General features: G+C 28.2%; 6 protein-coding genes and 1 long non-coding RNA gene across 8 annotated transcripts; 2 read left to right on the top strand and 5 right to left on the bottom strand.

Annotated features, from left to right (window-relative positions):
* The first annotated feature begins 16 nt into the window (after window positions 1–16).
* Window positions 17–4,033, top strand: LOC122517764 (protein angel). Of its 2 annotated transcripts, XM_043636316.1 has the most exons (7): window positions 17–745; window positions 1,006–1,354; window positions 1,934–2,112; window positions 2,190–2,563; window positions 2,649–2,895; window positions 3,145–3,553; window positions 3,744–4,033. In XM_043636316.1, exons 1-6 carry the CDS (start codon window positions 659–661, stop codon window positions 3,535–3,537), a joined length of 1,629 nt encoding a protein of 542 aa, XP_043492251.1. In that variant the 5' UTR covers window positions 17–658; the 3' UTR covers window positions 3,538–3,553; window positions 3,744–4,033. The 2 variants fall into 2 exon arrangements, with proteins under 2 accessions (XP_043492251.1, XP_043492250.1); XM_043636315.1 differs by lacking the exon at window positions 3,744–4,033 and having other exon boundaries at window positions 3,145–3,658.
* Window positions 4,034–4,681: 648 nt separating this feature from the next.
* LOC122517765 (cleft lip and palate transmembrane protein 1-like protein) lies at window positions 4,682–8,439 on the bottom strand. Its single transcript, XM_043636317.1, has 8 exons — window positions 7,807–8,439; window positions 7,152–7,266; window positions 6,852–7,072; window positions 6,278–6,563; window positions 5,970–6,158; window positions 5,462–5,670; window positions 5,082–5,333; window positions 4,682–4,960 (listed from the first exon to the last, which is right to left on the bottom strand). The coding sequence occupies exons 1-8, from the start codon at window positions 8,058–8,060 to the stop codon at window positions 4,870–4,872; spliced, it is 1,617 nt and encodes a 538-aa protein (XP_043492252.1). The 5' UTR covers window positions 8,061–8,439; the 3' UTR covers window positions 4,682–4,869.
* A 398-nt stretch (window positions 8,440–8,837) lies between these two features.
* On the bottom strand, window positions 8,838–10,380 carry LOC122517780 (60S ribosomal protein L23a-like). The gene is made up of 4 exons (XM_043636340.1): window positions 10,286–10,380; window positions 9,582–9,886; window positions 9,259–9,386; window positions 8,838–9,167 (listed from the first exon to the last, which is right to left on the bottom strand). Exons 1-4 carry the CDS (start codon window positions 10,317–10,319, stop codon window positions 8,906–8,908), a joined length of 729 nt encoding a protein of 242 aa, XP_043492275.1. The 5' UTR covers window positions 10,320–10,380; the 3' UTR covers window positions 8,838–8,905.
* A 365-nt stretch (window positions 10,381–10,745) lies between these two features.
* LOC122517786 (kinesin-like protein KIN-7N) lies at window positions 10,746–12,118 on the top strand. The gene is made up of 2 exons (XM_043636346.1): window positions 10,746–11,429; window positions 11,565–12,118. The coding sequence occupies exons 1-2, from the start codon at window positions 11,276–11,278 to the stop codon at window positions 11,825–11,827; spliced, it is 417 nt and encodes a 138-aa protein (XP_043492281.1). The 5' UTR covers window positions 10,746–11,275; the 3' UTR covers window positions 11,828–12,118.
* LOC122517781 (60S ribosomal protein L23a-like) lies at window positions 11,420–13,795 on the bottom strand. Its single transcript, XM_043636341.1, has 4 exons — window positions 13,707–13,795; window positions 13,012–13,316; window positions 12,687–12,814; window positions 11,420–12,595 (listed from the first exon to the last, which is right to left on the bottom strand). The coding sequence occupies exons 1-4, from the start codon at window positions 13,735–13,737 to the stop codon at window positions 12,334–12,336; spliced, it is 726 nt and encodes a 241-aa protein (XP_043492276.1). The 5' UTR covers window positions 13,738–13,795; the 3' UTR covers window positions 11,420–12,333.
* A 4,002-nt stretch (window positions 13,796–17,797) lies between these two features.
* On the bottom strand, window positions 17,798–18,510 carry LOC122517795. Its single transcript, XR_006303927.1, has 3 exons — window positions 18,420–18,510; window positions 18,100–18,351; window positions 17,798–17,879 (listed from the first exon to the last, which is right to left on the bottom strand). It is a non-coding gene; the product is annotated as an uncharacterized LOC122517795 (long non-coding RNA).
* Window positions 18,511–18,649: 139 nt separating this feature from the next.
* LOC122517779 (60S ribosomal protein L23a-like) lies at window positions 18,650–20,187 on the bottom strand. Its single transcript, XM_043636339.1, has 4 exons — window positions 20,080–20,187; window positions 19,378–19,682; window positions 19,053–19,180; window positions 18,650–18,961 (listed from the first exon to the last, which is right to left on the bottom strand). The coding sequence occupies exons 1-4, from the start codon at window positions 20,111–20,113 to the stop codon at window positions 18,700–18,702; spliced, it is 729 nt and encodes a 242-aa protein (XP_043492274.1). The 5' UTR covers window positions 20,114–20,187; the 3' UTR covers window positions 18,650–18,699.
* Between the last annotated feature and the right edge of the window lie 68 nt (window positions 20,188–20,255).

Below are 20,255 nucleotides of genomic sequence, written 5' to 3'. Positions count from 1 at the left end.
GATTTGGAATCGATTATATCGATATATCGATATACCGAGATACATCGATATGATCGAAATAATCGAATAATAGAAATAGTAAAAATAATAAAAATAATGAAAAAAGTCAAAAGCTAGCAGCATGGTATAGAATACTGTAAATCTTACGAAAACAAAGTGCAAGTGTATTGTATATTTACTTTTAAGTAAATTTAATCTCCTTATTAATTAAACATATTATTATATGATCTTAATGTGAATAATATAATCGTATAGTTGTAGAAGGTTATGTTTCCAAATAATTTATATAATATGCATATGCATATGTTTTTTTATTTTATCGTATTATAAAAACGTTTTGTTGTATTTCTTAAATGGCGATTACGTCTATACAATTTTCATTACTGTTATACTTTCTTCCTTATGTTTGATACTATTGACATTAAAACATAGAATTAATTTCCAAATTAATTTTGTCCGAAATTGCGAAACTTTGAAAAAATGAAAACTTGTAAGTCACGTGAAACGTGTTGAAATGATCGAACGAATGTTAATCGAATTGATGATCTAAATGATTCATTCGCGGAATAAAATAATAAATAAAAATGATTAATTTGTGGTTATGTTTTATCAAAGAATAAATTATACTGTGTTAAAATAATAAAATTCATTCGAATAAATGAACGCAACAAGATTACTAACTACAACTTCTATTACAAACTTTAGTCGTAATATTCACATCGGCCTGTTGCGTCAGGAACAAAAGGTAAGTTAGATTATTGTGACTGATACGAGTAAATCTTTTTGATTATCATATTATGTAAGAATTTGACATTAGAGACAAAGGTTAAGGTTAGTAGTTTCTTACATCTTTCTTTGTAGAAGATTTCTTTTTTATTATTCTTTTTGATCTCTTAGTAAAGAAAAAAAGTTAATGCAGATATGATTTACATTACAATTCTTTATTGTTGGTAATTCTGTTCTTTATGTCTATGTGCTAGTATAACCGATAACGGTCTTTTTTAGATCCTTCACATGCTCGAGTTGCCCCTGCAACAACACAAAATTTTTGGATATCATTGCAAAAGTGCATCATTTCCAGAGACATTATTTTCAACGTATTCAAACATAATTGAGTCAATGGTTAATCCAATGGCATATCAAGAACTTAATAAAAATATCATAGAACCATTTTTGGATACGTCTTTTGTTACAAATAATAATTTAATGACCTGCGATATACCATATAATATATCTAACAGTTACACTGATTCAATGGCGAATAATATGGATGTTTGCTCGTCTATAGAACAAAATAGTATTACCGATCAACAAAATTATAATGCGTTAAGGAACTGGGCAAGGAAAGGAAAAGGTAAGAAATAATATTTCATTTAATATCGTAAACCCTAACTAATATAATTTAAGCGCAACAATCAATAATACAATATTTATGTTTTTTTAATTTTTAAGTACTTTTATTTATATGCGAGTTGTCATTCAAAAGATTTTTGGTACTCGAAAGATACTAAAAACTGTTAAGTATAACATTAAGTTGTATTAAAAGAGAAAAATACTTTGAAAAGAATCGCTCTATTCTGCTATTATATTTCTTCTTCAAAATAAGATTTGAAATATAAACACTGACTGACTCGCCTTATACAACGTTTATATTAACTCTAGAAACCGCAAGAGATTTATTTCTATATATAATTTATTGCCAAACTGCAAGTATGTAAATTTATAATAATCTTTACAACTTTATATATTTTAAGGTCTATCTTTGGTTTAAATATTAATCATAATATTTGATTTTACTTATGTAATTGGCCTTTTGTTTTCACATAATATTGTAAATTTGCAAATAAATTAAATTAGTAAGGGTTTACTCTAGGTTTTTTAATCTTATTATCGATGTTATTTTATAATTGTTTTAATTCTGACCTGAGTTTAGGGAAAGTACAAGTAGATGGAGACGATGCATTTGTGTTCAGATTATTGTCTTTCAATATTCTCGCACAAAATCTTTTGGAAGATAATATATATCTATATAAGCAACATAATAGGGAAGCATTATCTTGGGAAATAAGAAAGCCCCTTCTATTACAAGAAATACTTGGGGCGCATGCTGATGTAAGTCGAGCACAAAATATAACAAACTTTTGTGTTTATATTTTTCTATGTAAATATTTTGACTATGTGTTGCATAGATTATATGTCTCCAAGAAGTGCAAGAAGATTACTTAAACGAATTTTTGAAACCTTTTAAAGAACATGGTTACAAATATCTTTACAAAAAGCGGACTAATGACAAAAGGGATGGTTTATTATTATTGTACCATTCCGATCAATTCAATTTGATAGATTATGTGAAAGTAGAGTATTATCAACCAGGCATAGAACTGCTTAACAGAGACAACGTTGGCATAGTTGCTAAACTATCGCTTCGTAATAGTCCAAATACACAGATCGTTATAGCTACTACCCACTTGCTCTTCAATCCAAGACGAAATGATATCAGATTAGCGCAAACTCAACTGCTGTTTACAGAAATTGAAAGAATTGCATTTATTGAGAATACACCGTAAGGAATATTCAACGATTACTATTAATCTAATATAATCTATAGTTTCTTCATATATTATAAATATTTGCTTATTGTGGTACAGATCGGGCCCAAAGTATCTACCAATTATTTTTTCGGGCGATTTTAATTTAAAGCCTTATACGGGTGTTTATAAGTTTATAACCGAAGGATATTTTAAGTATTACGGTAAAGGGCAAAATCTGGAACCTGCTGATTTTCGTACTTTATCTTACATATTAATACCTCCACGATTACGTGTTACGGATAATTGTCAATATTTTCATCTGTTAATAAAAAGATTAAGAGAAAATATTACTGAAGATGCAAAGGTACATTATTTCAATAATTATAATATCTAAGGAAATAATGGAAAAGATATTTATATTTTTAAATATTTTCAAATTGTGTTTTATAAATGAAAATTATAAATTATTAACAGTTTTCCTTTAAACGTTAATACATGTGTATACATGTATAATACACAGTAAAATCGCAAATTATAACTGTTTTTCTTTTTTTCTTATTATAAATTGTATATCAAATTTAACTAGAGAATCCTGATATATGTATTGTTATAGACAAAGGACACTAAATATGACGATAAACAAGATGCGTCATATGGCATAGCTGTATTTAATCAAACTGAATTTGATACAAGGAAAAATGAACCGCAAATCATTGAAATAACAAAAAATAATTATATCAAATTTTCATCTGGCAAATTAACACATCCTTTTAATTTGCGTAGTGTCTATAAACATGCAGACACGCATGGAAATCAGGAAGTAACAACTAATCAAGGGAAATGGATTACAGTTGATTACATATTTTATAGCGATCTTGAACCAGTAGATATATACACCTTGCCAACTGTTGAAAAGTGTACAAATTTACTTACGATACCTAATTTTGCTGTTGGAAGTGATCATTTATGTTTAGGGGCTACTTTTAAGATATTAAAGAAAGAATAGTTAAAAAAAAGTACAGGTGAACACAAATACTTTTCTTTTGTTGTTTTTGTAAAGTTATTGTATCCTAAAAAAATGATCTATATTTTGAATAAACCGTGTATGAATATACACGTAATTTTTATCAAAGTTATATTATTGATATGACCAACAACAAGTATTTCATTTCTATATTTTCAAAAATGTCAATGATTTAATTTTTTTCATAGATTAACTCTTTCGATGCAAGCAATTATATTTACCATCAATTTGTTATAATGGCTGTGAATACGTAGTGATTTTATTATCGTAAAAACATCAAAGAGTTGCTAAAGGTATGAGTAATAATAATATTATTTTTTTTTATATAAATAAATAATAGTATATAATAATATACATTTAGAGACAAATTTATAATATTATTTACAAGAGATATAATTATAGTTTCGATTATTTTAAAGAATTAACGGCATGTAGATAATTCATGTAATATACTACATAAAACTTATATTTGATTAAACATTTTTTTATTTATAATAAAAATATATATTATAAATTATATAAGTATATATTAATTTCTTCCCTTTTATTAAATGTTGCTTTTTTAATGATTTTTTTCTTTCTTTTCTTTTTTTTTTTCATATATTGCTTTAAAATTCCGTTTCTTGCTTATATACATAAATTAAAAAAAAGAATTCTTTAAATAAATTTTAGATTTCTTTACCTTATCATATATTTAGACCGAATTTAATGTTTTCTATGCTTGTTTATCGCTATCCTCGCTTTCTTCGCATTACATTTTCTTTACTTACAATTTTGTCTACCTACTTACTTACCAAAATCAATACAAGTTTATTTATTAGATACTTTTATTGTATTTTTTTGAATTTCAATAATTGAATATTTTGATACTGAAAATGATAAATTACTACTTATGACGATGAAACATGATGAAATGCATGTGTATCAGATGAACAGTCGATTTGTATGATACATCTTCCGTACAAAATTTTCGGAACGTTTTTTCAGCAGTGTGCGTTTAGAAACATTATCCGTTTCACTGTTCTAGGAATGAAAATCTCCTGAAATATGCCTAACTTCCAAATATTTGTTAGACTTCAGAATTAGCTGAAATTTGATATCTTTGTAATTATTTCAACAAATTGTATGTAGAAAATAAAAAATTTTTCTGTATTTTTGTTAACAAGAAACTGCAATATAACAACATTAAACCTTTTTTCTGTTTATTATATGTTTACTTAATATATAAAGCACAATGTTCGAAGTTATACTAGTGTCCGAATATTTGTCTGATTGATTGATTGATTGATAGAATATATATATGATAACCGTTTTTTAATTAATCTTTTTCGTTGAATTATAAACGCTTACAGGTTCTTCTGTTATAGCTTCAGCGTCTGTACGCGATTTATCAACGGGATACAACCTGGAAAATATTATTCTTATAAATTAACATTAATATCCAAAACAATATTAAACATATATTTATCAAACATTACAGATGGGAGGGGAGGGGAGGGGGGTGGATAATAGAAAAGTTATCTTACCATCTCTGATAAAGATAAATAAGAAAAACTGCATCATCTCTGAAGCATGCTATTCTATGAGCAGTTGGCATTGTAATAATAAAAGCAAATATGTCATCGATGAAAGTATTAAATGCTTTATACATGAAAGCTCTCCACGGCAAGTGAGCTACAGATTTTAATTTATAATTAATGAAAAGTTGTGGAAGCATGAATAAAAATCCAAATGCGTAGACACCATTCACCAGAGAATTTATCGTCCAAGAGTACCAGCTATAATAAACATTAAATACATTTGATAATACGTTTAAATAAAAACAAATTTATATTTATTAAAATTATGAATATTAGATATAGCTCTCAATAAAATCAACATTAATTTCAATAACACATTTTCTTACCTTTTGTGATGTTGATAAAGTAGCGAATAAAGTGCAGCACCGATAACAAGTGGATATAATAAATAGCTTAGATAACGCATACTTTCGGCATCAAATACTCTTGTTTTTGCTTCGGCTGCATTGATTTTATTCTCATTAAAGTGAATTCTTGGAAAAATACCATTATAACTGATCACTTCTACTCTGAATATTTTTTTTAATTTCCATAACTGTTAAGAAATATTATTAGTATAGTTAAAATGTTTATTTCATTGTTTAAAAACAACAGTGTGTCCAGTATATATTAGTCTATAAATCTAATTCTCAAATGCATTCCTCTAACCATGACTTATTTTCATTAATTATCCATAAAAAAGAATATTATACAATTTCTTTTATAATCAATTGGTACGCTAATGTAATAAAATATATTAATAAAAAACTATTTGTTAATTATAGTTAATTCATTTAAATCGTTACATGATATAACTTATGGACACTACTGTTTTATACAAATTATACTATGTACCTCTATAATGGTGCCTATTCCAGTTGGGATGAGCACAAGTAAAGATGAATTTTCTTCTAATAAATAGAAAAAAATGATTGTCTGACTGAAAGCTCTCCATACCACTGTCCATTTGCTAAGTCCAGCAAGATTATTCTTTCTTCTCCAAAAACTTACATCATTTTTGAAAGCGAGAAAATCAAACAGAAGCTGTAAATAAATTATTTCAATTAACACAGGTCTAAGGATGGTTCATAGGAACCAGCATGGTGTGTTTAACATGTTAATATTTTATAACATACATTTATAATATTTTATTATATTCTTACATGAACGGCTGCAATGAAGAAAGTACTTCCTAATAAGTATATGTTAGTATCTGCAAAAATTCCTTTAACTTCATCTATATCTTTGTCTGAAAATCCAAGATTTTTCAAACTCTGCATAGCAGCTTCAACGTGCAATATCAATCTTAATTTTCCAAGAGTTATTGGAGTATACATGAGAGAAACATTAACAGTTTTATTCTGCGGTGATATTTGTAAAAGATCACGATGACGAGTTTGTAAAAAGTCGTAGTTAATAATTGGTAAAAATTTATTACCATTTATTATCCTGTATAATAATATAATAAATATGTAAATATATATAGTAAATAATATAATATATAATAATATAACAAATAAAATTTTATAAAGACATTTAATATAATAAAATAACAATTGTACGAAACACAATATTAGACAAATGGTTATTATAGCTTTATTGTAAAAAGTTATGGTTGTAATTTGGTCAATATTGTGTCTCGTACAATTGTAAATGATCATATTACATATTACAATAAAAATAATTTATTTGATAAGATTTATTAGAATAGTCTATATAAGATTCAATAAATTATACCTTAAATCATGTATGAGTTCCATGGGTACACCATCTGTAGGAAATTTAATATCCTCTGTCATTATTGTAAATGTAACTTTGCTTTTAATATGCGCTACAGGGTGCACATATTTTGTTGTTTTTCTTTCACTTACATCTCGATCTCCTAATAAATTAAAAACTTCTGCTTCAGGTACTGAATATTGTGTTAGTTTTATAGTAGTATATGCCATAAGTAAATCCTATAAAAAAAAAAAAAAGAAAAAGTATATTTATATACAATATAATATATTCGATAACGACATTTATATATCTTTATACCTTTTGCAATTCTTTAAAGGATTTAACTTGTTTATGGAAAATAGGCACCATTATCACATGTAGAAACAATGTTCCATTCTGTTTAGTCCTTCGAGGAAGATCTATGGAAAGAGAACTAAGAGGAAAAAATGATTATTTGTCGATGTTAATAATTGAATGTTAATTTGATCGATAAAGCTAGAATGAATACTATGTGAATTATGTAAATGTATATTATAATATTATAGTTAACCCTTTGTAAATGAACGATAACATTGAAGGCATATGTATACCATCGGTGTAATCGAGTAACTTATATATAAATATATGTTCAGGATTACGTTAAAGATTTAAAATAATTTTTCTAGTATGTTTGTAAATTTGATTAACAATATGAAAGAAATCTAATTATAAATAAATATCATATAATAGATATGTATAATAAAGCTTACTGTATATTATAATATTATAGTTAACTCTTTGTAAATGAACGATAACATTGAAGGCATATGTATACCATCGGAGTAATCGAGTAACTTATATATAAATATATGTTCAGGATTACGTTAAAGATTTAAAATAATCTTTCTAGTATGTTTGTAAATTTGATTAACAATATGAAAGAAATCTAATTATAAATAAATATCATATAATATATATGTATAATAAAGCTTACATGTTTTGCGTTTGAGTGTAATTAAAGTCTTGCAGCGTATGCAAAAAATGAACTTCTCTTTCTATTGGTCTCTCTGTTACCGAACTATAAATATGTAATTGGAATTGTGGATTTTTGTATAAATAAGATTCTAGGCATGGTTTTCCTTTTTCACAGGAAGGAACAACAAATAATAAAGATAATGTATATATTGAATAAAGAATATATGCTAAAAACACTTCAGAAAGTATAAGACTTATTGATGGCCACTGCATTTTGAAATATGTACATACGTACGTTCAATAATATATATATGAAAAAAAAAAAGGAAACATTAACTTTTATCTAGGCCTCTATCATATAATTATAACGGTTTAAATAATTTGTTGTGATGTGAAGTATGTCATGTTCCTTCCATGTGGGATGACGTTTAATTATGCCAAATTTTGATGACACGTGTCACTTCTAACAGTAATTTGTATATATTCTCTTATATATATTTTTTTTATAGATCAAATAAAATTCTAGTCATATTGGAAAGCAAAGATATGAATTATATCTCCATTATTTATGTCTGCTAATGTTGCGGTAATTATTTGAATTGGACTACAAAAATTGTAGATGGTCAAACAGCATTTTAGTTCGAAACGGAAATCGAAGTATGACGGCCATTTTGATATGATAATTTTGTTCGCGGCAAATTTAAGAAAAATACCACTTTCGTGGATTAAAAAAACAGAATAAGTATTTAAGTCCTGGTAATAGTGACAGATTTTATGACTTATTTTATATTACAATTATTCTTATATATTATAAAACAAATTTAAAAATTATTTTATTTAGTTCACTGTCACATAAAAAGAAATTAATTCTGTACCAATGTAAGTACAAATATTTTTATGGTATTGTATATAGAAATTTTCTTTTTTATATAAAAACAAAACACATAAAAATGTTTTATACTACATATAAAAGAGTAATTTAGAACACAGATCAATTTTTGTTATAAATTACTAGGAGTCGGCAATAGAACAAAACGCGAAACAAAATCATGAACTGCATTGGATTTATTATCAATACAGACAATTTTTTATATTTTATAATTATTCGTTAAACGTATTTATATAATGCCAATCTTATTGGCAACATCAAGAGCATCATAATCACGCGTTAAACGGACATATACCTTCTTTTTCCCATCTGGTCTTATAAGTGTATTCACTTTAGCCACATCAACTTTGTAAAGCTTTTTGATAGAAGCTTTGATATGATGCTTACTAGCACGCGTATGCACAATAAAAACTAATGTATTATTGTCCTCTATTTTTTTCATAGCTGCTTCTGTAGTCAAAGGAAGTTTGATGATGTTAAATGCATCCATTCTGAAAGAACAAAAAAAATTAAATACATCTCTATAATATTACATGTTATTTTACATACGAATATATGTATATCAAATCCAAATGTACTCACCGACTTCTATTGGGTACAGATTTTCGTGCATATTTAGGATTTCTCGGAGGCCTGAATGTCTTCGGCCGGTGGAAATGAACGGAAGTCCTAATTTTTCTTACTCTAGATCCATGTACACCTTTCAGGATCTATGCGAACAAACAATTATACCTTTTAACTAATTTATGAACCAATTTTTTTGCGTTACATATAATTCATAAATATTCAGTCTACCTTTAATATTTTTATCATAGTAATTCAAAGAGATTCCCTTCAGCATATCTCATCATTTCAATGTCATAAAACAAAGTCAGAAAAATAAAAAACTAAAATTGCATAAGTACCTTTTTCTGAGTCTTAAGGGCTTTTTTAATAGGTGTTGCTGGCTTGCCTCCCTTAGGAGTTTTCTTTGCTGTTTGTGCATTTTTCTTAGGTTTTGAAATTAGAGGCTTGGCTGCTACTTTTGGTGCAGGCTTAGCTGCCGGTTTTGCTGCAGGTTTAGCAGTACTTGCAGGTTTTGTACTAGCTGTTTTTTTTGCAGCGGTAGTAGCAGGCTTCGATGCTGGCTTTGTTACTTTAGAAGAAGCAGCAACTGATGCTGGTTTCTTCTCAGCTTTCTTTTCCGATTTTTTTTCCGAAGTCTTGCTCGCTAAAAAGGAAAAATAACCAAGAAAAATACAACAATAAGAACTGTTATTGTTATTGTCAATAACCAACGTTGCATCTGCTTTTGTCTTTTATAGGTTATACTAATGTGATCTCCTCTTTAGCGCTTTACGTAAAATATTTTTTCATGCTCTTAATAACCGATTCATTGTTACTACAGAGAGAAGAAAAACTTCATACAAATAAAAAAAATTCATTCGTTCATAGACACGTGTGACGGCGTCACATGGTTATGTTATCTACAATAACGAATATATATACGTCATTAAAAATTCATTCACTTGACGATATACTCATATTTTTTTAATCGTAATAATTTCAATTTTATTTGTCATTATTCAATCAATTCCATTAGATGATAAAAATATAATTTTAAATTTACCAGTTTTTTCCGTGGGTTTCGGTTTTGGAGCCATTTTGATGAAAAAGACAGTACTCCGAATCGGAAGTGGGCGCCTCGAAAATGTAAATACTAGTTTAGTCGTATAGTCATAAAAAAATGTTTATTTTTAAAAACGATCCGATGCGCCATCTGGCAACCTCGTAGTGAAGCTAGCTGCACGGTCGCTTCATGCATATCAGCAGGGTTGCCACTTCTTACCCCCTCCACTTTCTTATTTGACAACGTTTCATTTGTAATGCCACAACAATATATAAAAAATTTCAAATTTAATTTAAGTTGTAAGAGTGGTATCATTGCTTATAATAATAGTAATAATTGTAAACACTAGTCAATAGGAGTGCGCTGGACTAAAACAAGGTTACCATTAAATATAGTGGAAAACCTAAATTTACTACTAAAACTTAAAAAATTTATTGCTAAAGATAATTAAGTTGGTATTAATAGTAAACGTATTTATATACGTTTAATAAAACGTATATAAACGGTATTAATAAAAAAAATCAAATAAACTCCTTATCCTCTAACATTGAGTGGTAAACCCCTGCATTGAGTGGTAACGAGCAGATGTATATTAAACAAAAATAGTGGTGGTGGTGTTATTCAAATTTTTGAAATTTTATATTCAAATATTTTGTGATTGCTGTAATATAATTTAGAAAATAATAATATACGGTGTAATAAATAAGAAAAGTTTAAATATTACGTTGGCTTTAAGTTCGGGAATGTAATTTTATCGGTACAATCCTGCGCGTAAATTTATGAAAGTTTCGTTAGTCAAAGCACGTGCTCGTTCGCACCACATGAGGACGCCACCAAAAAGTATTTGAATTTGAATTAATTTCAGAACCGTTGTTGATAAAACGGTTAAAATAAAATACCGAGTGATTTGGAAGATATTTATCAATTTGGATGGATTATTAAAATAACAAGTGTAAAAGTGTAAAGAAATATTAAATCAAAACCGATAAAATGTCTGATAGTATTAAAGTTGCCATCAAGGTTAGACCCTTGATTAAAAGAGAGAAAGAAGAAAATCTCCCAAAACAATGGATAGTAAAAGGAAATTATATAGCGTCTACTGATCAAGAAATGAAAAAACGTGGAGACGGCGGATTTAATTTTGGTATTAACACTTATGGCGTATATTTATTTATCTATTATAAGTATATTATAGTATAGTATAGTATATTATTTTCATAACAGATAATCATTATACCTTGCAATTATTTACATATAAATTTTAATATTATGCTTTTAGATCATATTTTTGATGAATCGACTTCAAATAAAGATGTATTTGATACCGTTGTAAAACCTATCGTCGATGCAGCAGTAAATGGTTTTAATGGAACAGTTATTGCGTATGGTCAAACAAGTTCTGGAAAGACGTTTATTATGATGGGAGATTTAAATGAACCTGGAATTATATCGTTAGCTGTCGAACACATGTTCGATGCAATTGCTAATACATTGAGAAGAGAATTTTTATTAAGGTTTATGTTGTTTTTACCTAATATATAATATATTTATCTTATCAAACCACTTGATCGATACTTAACTTTTTATATTTAAAGTACATTGTTTTTAATAAATTGGATAAATTTGTGATCAAGTGGTTTATATATTTATAAAGTTAATTTATAGTAAAATAATTAAAGATATAATGGTACACGTAAAGATGAGAAGACAAATTTAAATGTATATATTTGTTTATTTATAGAGTATCATATCTTGAAATTTATAATGAAAAAGTTAATGATCTCTTAAATAAAAGTTCAAACGATTTAAAATTGCACGAGGATAATGGCCAAATAGTTATAAAATGTAAAGAAGAAGTAACCAACAGTCCTGAACATGTTTTATCGATAATGAAAAAAGGAAACAAGAATAGAAGAATAGGAGAAACTGATATGAATGAGCGTAGTAGTCGGCAATAGAACAAAACGCGAAACACAATCATGAACTGCATTGGACTTATTATCAATACAGACAATTTTTTATATTTAAAAATTATTCGTTAAACGTATTTATATAATGCCAATCTTATTGGCAACATCGAGAGCATCATAATCACGCGTTAAACGGACATATACCTTCTTTTTTCCGTCTGGCCTAATAAGTGTATTAACTTTTGCCACATCGACCTCGTAAAGCTTTTTAATAGATGCTTTGATATGATATTTATTTGCACGCGTATGTACAATAAAAACTAATGTATTATTGTCCTCTATCTTTTTCATCGCTGCTTCTGTAGTCAACGGAAATTTAATGATGTTAAATGCATCCATTCTGAAAGAACAAAAGAAATTAAATACATCTCTATAATATTACATGTTATTTTACATACGAATATATGTATATCAAATCCAAATGTACTCACCGACTTCTATTGGGTACAGATTTTCGTGCATATTTAGGATTTCTCGGAGGCCTGAATGTCTTCGGCCGGTGGAAATGAACGGAAGTCCTAATTTTTCTTACTCTAGATCCATGTACACCTTTCAGGATCTATGCGAACAAACAATTATACCTTTTAACTAATTTATGAACCAATTTTTTTATGCGTTACATATAATTCATAAATATTCAGTCTACCTTTAATATTTTTATCATAGTAATTCAAAGAGATTCCCTTCAGCATATCTCATCATTTTAATGTCATAAAACAAAGTCAGAAAAATAAAAAATTAAAATTTCATAAGTACCTTTTTCTGAGTCTTAAGGGCTTTTTTAATAGGTGTTGCTGGCTTGCCTCCCTTAGGTGTTTTCTTTGCTGTTTGTGCATTTTTCTTGGGTTTTGAAATAAGAGGCTTGGCTGCTACTTTTGGCGCAGGCTTAGCTGCCGGTTTTGCTGCAGGTTTAGCAGTACTTGCAGGTTTTGTACTAGCTGCTTTTTTTGCAGCGGTAGTAGCAGGCTTCGATGCTGGCTTTGTTACTTTAGAAGAAGCAGCAACTGATGCCGGTTTCTTCTCAGCTTTCTTTTCTGGTTTCTTTTCAGAAGCTTTGCTTGCTAAGAATTTGTAAGCAAGAGAAAAGTATTTTAAGATATAATAATATTACTAAAGCACAACTAAGAGGTTATATTACTAATCTTCTTAATATATCACGTAAAATATTGTTTGTGTATTTTTAACAATCAATTCATTAAAAATATTTTAAAATAAAAACAATGTAGTATGTACAACTATCATATATGAAATAAAAAACATATGCTTGATAAACCACATGGTTGTTACCTGCTAAAATGAAGGTTTATGCTAAAGTAAACATTCATTCACTTAGCGATTTAATCGATAATAATAGCGAATTTTCTTACTTGTACTAATTTACATTTTATTTAACATTTATTGCATATAATTTACACACAAAATTATAATATATATAAAACTTTCAAACTTACTTTTCTCCGTAGGTTTCGGTTTGGGAGCCATTTTGATAAAAGAGAACTATTCCACTAACCGGAAATGAGAGTCTCGAAAATATATAAACTACGTTAGTCGATTAACTTAAAATAAACAATAAAACAAATGAAAACTTTGAAAGAATACAAATTATAAATAATATAATTTAATATTAATAAAGATTTCTCCGAAACGGCTTGACCGATCGGTTTCGAATTTTTACATAATTTTCTTAGATATATTCCCTAGGTATTAATCGAAGGAATAAGATTTTTGAAAATTATTTCGATATTTTATACCACTTGAAGTGTACATTTTTTGAAGAATTTTGATTTTTTTTTGGGAAGCCGCTATTTTGTGAAAAATCAAAATTTTGACTATTTCTTCGATTAATATCTGTATTCATCTATCGACTAAAGACATTTTCTGTATTTTTTTATTTTAGTAATCCAAACCAGAGATATCGTGCTCGCCGCCGGATACTTTTTTCTGAAAGATCTCCAGGAGATCGCCTACAGGAGCAGTACAATATCATATTTTTGAAATCGGACAACAGGGTTTTAAAATTTAAGAAATTTGCTATATGTACATGTTTTTTATATAAATGTTAAATAAAAGGTCTTTCCAAAAAAAATTCATAGAAAAACATGTTCTTTTGCGCGCGCAACTGGATATAACCCCTTAAACTATTTTGTTGAAGCTAATAAAGTATATTTTCGTTATACATTCCGTCCGAAATGATTTCTCTAGTAACCTCAAGATTCCTACAATATTGTATTTTTTGATACTATTGTACCGCTCTTTGATAGTATTATACTGTTCTATGATAGTTTGTACCAGCGAATTGCCGCTCAATGCTAAGGGAGCTTATTCGAAAATTCGTTTTACTCTTAATACCAACTCAATTATCTTTAGTAATAAATTTTGTAAGTTTTAGTAGTTAGTTTAGGTTTTCCACTATATTTAATGGTAACCTCGTTTTAGTGCAGAGCACTCCTATTGACTAGTGTTTACGATTATTATTATTATTATAAGCAATGATACTACTCTCTTACAACTTAAATCAAATTTGAAATTTTTTATATATCATTGTGGCATTACAAATGAAACGATGTAAAATAAGAAAGTGGAGGGGGTAAGAAGTCACGCCTCTGGCGGTGGAATTGAATACCAAAAAAACCCTATGTACCTGAATAACTGTTGCTATTGGCTCTTTTCTTTCTCGACCACCGACACACGTGCTTCTCAACGCAGCGGAAGCAACGCGAACAAGTGTTCTTCCTTTTATCCAAAGATTCTTGTTGAGTTTTGTGTTAGATTTATATAAATCAATCTTTGTTACATTTTAATAAAGAAATATTCATATAACATTGTTAACCTCATTCACTTAATTATTTGAACATAGTTGAACACGCTATAGTTAAGTATATACTATCGCTCTCTGGTGGTCCCAGTAGTAACTAAAACTTGGTAAATAAAAAAACGGACTTGTCAGCTTCTATGTACTTTTGTATTCTTTGATTTTAATAAGTAGGTTTTGTTTATTGTAAATAATAATTTATAAGCATTTCGAATATCACAGATAGTCCCAGTTGCATTTGTATTCCTACATTTTCATTTAGTTTCCATCTTTTTATATGTTCTTTTTTCTGTAATAATAATAATAATAATATCGATATTATTATCAGTTAACGTGACATTTATTTGCGTTTTCTTATAAAATTATTTTACAATTTGTTCACATTGTTAACATAGAAAGTGTCAGAAAAATGTATGCAGATGATCTAATTAAGATTATTAAGTCTTATTAAGATTATTTTAATCATGATGAAAGCTCTAATGATTAAAGGAGACGATAATTAGTCTAGAAATGTATAATTTGTTCTCCTAAAACTCTTAGAAGAATTTAAAATTTTAAAATTAGATGTAAGTCAGAAATTAGCAAAGATAGAAATTACGATTGTTTATATGAAGGAGACAATACATTAGTATTGGAACAATATAGGTCGAATATTCTTATGTGGATTTCTTAACAAACGTAGTAAATATTGCTGTGTTTTGCAATAGATAAAATTCCAAACAAAATACGCAGAGTCTTGTAATAGATAAAATTCCAAACAAAATATGCAGCGTCTTGCAATAGATAAAATTCCAAACAAAATACGCAGCGTCTTACATGGCAAAATGCTCCTTATCCATTTCAACATGTTGAACGTATGATAATTTATTTAATTATATGTTAATATCATTAAAGTTGCGTCTCCAATTTCATTCGAATTATTTAATATTCTTTTATATGCTTCTGAAATAATCACAGACAAAAAAAAAATCAATTTTTCTAACACGTATAAAGGAAATATTAATTCTTGTTTTTTATGGACAGTTTACTTACCATCGAAACTTTTTCCGAATGATTTATGACCAAAACAATTAACTAAGGGTACACTTGGAAAATAATGACGATACACCGATGAATCTAATGCTAACAAATAATTCTCACGAAATTGAGAAGAAAATATAAAACCTATTGAGTGTTTTCTTAATGTTATACTTTCTTTAAAGGTTTTTAATTTATTTTCGATGACCTCTTTACTTTCACAAAATTGATCAAGAATCACAGACCATATTTTCACTTCTGGACCACCTATTAAAATAGCAACAGAATCCGCTTGGACTTTACATATACGAGAGTTGTGTACATAAGTACAAATTGAAATTCTGTCCACCATCCCACCCCACAAAGGAAAATTTTGATTTGGAAACCTAAATAACAAAAAAAAAAACAAAGAGATATAAATATTTATGAATAAAAATGAATAATTGTTCGAATTAAAAAGATATAGGAAACGTATAATGCATTACCAGTCTTTTAAAGATTTCACTAAATCTACTGTTATTACATTATTAATATTATTGTACAATAAAATCAAACAACTTGTCATAGAAGAATCATAAGTAAAAAATTCTTCAAATATAGTTTTCAGTCTTTCAGAATTTTTTAAAGGATTTTTGAAAAATAATTGAAGTTCCTCGCAATATATTTCAGGCCTCTTCAAATTTTTTCTTAATGTTAACGCAGAGACTTTTATGTTTGGTACTTCAGGAAAATACATGCTTGCAACAGTTTTCTTCGGTCTAATTATATTTTTTATCATTGAATTATATTCCAATGATAGAAAGAAACACTCAAGTGGTAGAAAATTGCAATAGCACCCTTGAAATGAATTCAAATATATTAAAAAACAATATTATTTATAAATCAATGTATGTGTGACATCAAACATACCTCGTAATATTACATTACTGTATGGAACACATACAAGCATAATCAAAGAAGGTTTTACTTGGCAACATTCAATGATTTCTTTTTTAATTTGTTCCGAATTGTAATGAGGCGTTGTCTTTTTTCTTCTTTTTATAATATACATGGGACCTCTTTCTTTTTTTTCATCATTGGCTGCTTCCGACCAAGATCTGTAATCAAAAAAAGAAAACATTTTATTTCTACCAAATTCTTTTTAGAACAGAAGTATAAGAATAAGTACTTTGTACTATTAAACCTTTCATATTGCATGCTTTGCAGCGAATATTTTGCTTGTACATACGGACCTTTGCATGGACAACTTGTATATGGATTGTTAATAACGAAAGGATGAATATATTTCGTTATAATATCATTATAAAATTGCAAAAACATTATTTCGATAAAATATAACTTTATTATGAATGTTAATCGTAATTATACCTGCAAACCTGAGAAGCATTGTGTAGGTCTAATCCATTTAATAGTTTAAAAATTTTACGCAAAACGTAGTAGTTTAAGTGTATCTCCATTCTCTTAAAAAATATATTTTTAATCACATATAATTTATGTTACGTACATCAAAATAGTCTAGAATATGATGTTTGGAAATCCATTCGATTGTAATCTGTAAAAAAGAAAGTTTTCAAACAAATACTTTGTACAAATGTAGTAGACATGTAATATTATACATTTACGCTTACATAATGAATTAATTTTCAAAACTGTTGCTCAATCATGAAAGGTAATATCATCTAAAGAGTTCATTTCCAAAACATGAATTAAAAGAATCATTGAGCAATAAATTTTTCATAACAGCATACAGCAGAGGAAAGTTATAACTCTTCAGAATAGTCTTCTCATTAGAACACTGTTCAAAATAAATCACATACAGCAAAATATAAAATGTAAATTCTATACAGATTACCGAGTTTGATTACTTTTGTAAATATTAATTAGTCAAATTTCACTATTTTCTTTAGCCTCAATATGAACAAATATTGTAGCTATAGATGTGATATGTGTTATACGTTCTCTTCATACTAGAAAGTATTTACAGTGCAGATATATGTATGTGTATATATATTTACAGATATAGGAAGACTAAATATATTTCTCTCGAACAGCTTCTGTTTATTTTCATAAATGACTTTAGAAAGTATTATTAATTCTTAGTCGATGGCCTTGAAATTTGTTTACATTTTACTTCAAGGACACAAGTTGAACTTTCTTTATTATAAACAAGAAAGCATTGGCACATGGATCATTAGCCTCTGATGGGAAAAACTTTTCCAGTTAGAAAACGCAGAGGCACCAGGTAGGTTCCAAAGCAAGTTATTGTCCTGTAATTGATTGAGCAATTTGAAAAGTTAGCCTTTATCGAAATGTCCTTCCACGCTATTAAACTCACAATAGAGAATGTTGTTTCTCTGTTTGTCTCTACAAAATTAGGAAGTTGCCATTGTCAAGGTGCTAACACTGCGAGAAAAGAAAAGAGGATAAGAAGAGAAAGAATCAAAGATAAAAAATGAGGAAATAATGGTAATCGCTTTAGTGTAAACATGCACATAAATGTTATAAAAAAAATTAAATAAACCCTTAATTTCATAAGTACAAAACTTTAAAAAAAATACATATGTATGCAATATGTACAGATACTTTATTTTATTTTATAATTATTGGAACAGCATTTATATGATGCCAATCTTGTTGGCAACATCGAGAGCATCATAATCACGCGTTAAACGCACATACGCCTTCTTTTTCCCATCTGGTCTTATAAGTGTATTCACTTTAGCCACATCAACTTTGTAAAGCTTTTTGATAGAAGCTTTGATATGATGCTTACTAGCACGCGTATGCACAATAAAAACTAATGTATTATTGTCCTCTATTTTTTTCATCGCTGCTTCTGTAGTCAAAGGAAGTTTGATGATGTTAAATGCATCCATTCTGAAAGAACAAAAGAAATTAAATACATCTCTATAATATTACATGTTATTTTACATACGAATATATGTATATCAAATCCAAATATACTCACCGACTTCTATTGGGTACAGATTTTCGTGCATATTTAGGATTTCTCGGAGGCCTGAATGTCTTCGGCCGGTGGAAATGAACGGAAGTCCTAATTTTTCTTACTCTAGATCCATGTACACCTTTCAGGATCTATGCGAACAAACAATTATACCTTTTAACTAATTTATGAACCAATTTTTTTATGCGTTACATATAATTCATAAATATTCAGTCTACCTTTAATATTTTTATCATAGTAATTCAAAGAGATTCCCTTCAGCATATCTCATCATTTCAATGTCATAAAACAAAGTCAGAAAAATAAAAAACTAAAATTGCATAAGTACCTTTTTCTGAGTCTTAAGGGCTTTTTTAATAGGTGTTGCTGGCTTGCCTCCCTTAGGAGTTTTCTTTGCTGTTTGTGCATTTTTCTTAGGTTTTGAAATTAGAGGCTTGGCTGCTACTTTTGGTGCAGGCTTAGCTGCCGGTTTTGCTGCAGGTTTAGCAGTACTTGCAGGTTTTGTACTAGCTGCTTTTTTTGCAGCGGTAGTAGCAGGCTTCGATGCTGGCTTTGTTACTTTAGAAGAAGCAGCAACTGATGCTGGTTTCTTCTCAGCTTTCTTTTCCGATTTTTTTTCCGAAGTCTTGCTCGCTAAAAAGGAAAAATAACCAAGAAAAATACAACAATAAGAACTGTTATTGTTATTGTCAATAACCAACGTTGCATCTGCTTTTGTCTTTTATAGGTTATACTAATGTGATCTCCTCTTTAGCGCTTTACGTAAAATATTTTTTCATGCTCTTAATAACCGATTCATTGTTACTACAGAGAGAAGAAAAACTTCATACAAATAAAAAAAATTCATTCATTCATAGACACGTGTGACGGCGTCACATGGTTATGTTATCTACAATAACGAATATATACGTCATTAAAAATTCATTCACTTGACGATATACTCATATTTTTTTAATCGTAATAATTTCAATTTTATTTGTCATTATTCAATCAATTCCATTAGATGATAAAAATATAATTTTAAATTTACCAGTTTTTTCCGTGGGTTTCGGTTTTGGAGCCATTTTGATGAAAAAGACAGTACTCCGAATCGGAAGTGGGCGCCTCGAAAATGTAAATACTAGTTTAGTCGTATAGTCATAAAAAAATGTTTATTTTTAAAAACGATCCGATGCGCCATCTGGCAACCGCGTAGTGAAGCTAGCT

Source organism: Polistes fuscatus, unplaced genomic scaffold (genome assembly GCF_010416935.1).
Source record: "Polistes fuscatus isolate 324 unplaced genomic scaffold, CU_Pfus_HIC Scaffold21, whole genome shotgun sequence".
Taxonomy (NCBI): Eukaryota; Metazoa; Arthropoda; class Insecta; order Hymenoptera; family Vespidae; genus Polistes; species Polistes fuscatus.
This window is presented reverse-complemented; position numbering and strand designations above follow the sequence as displayed.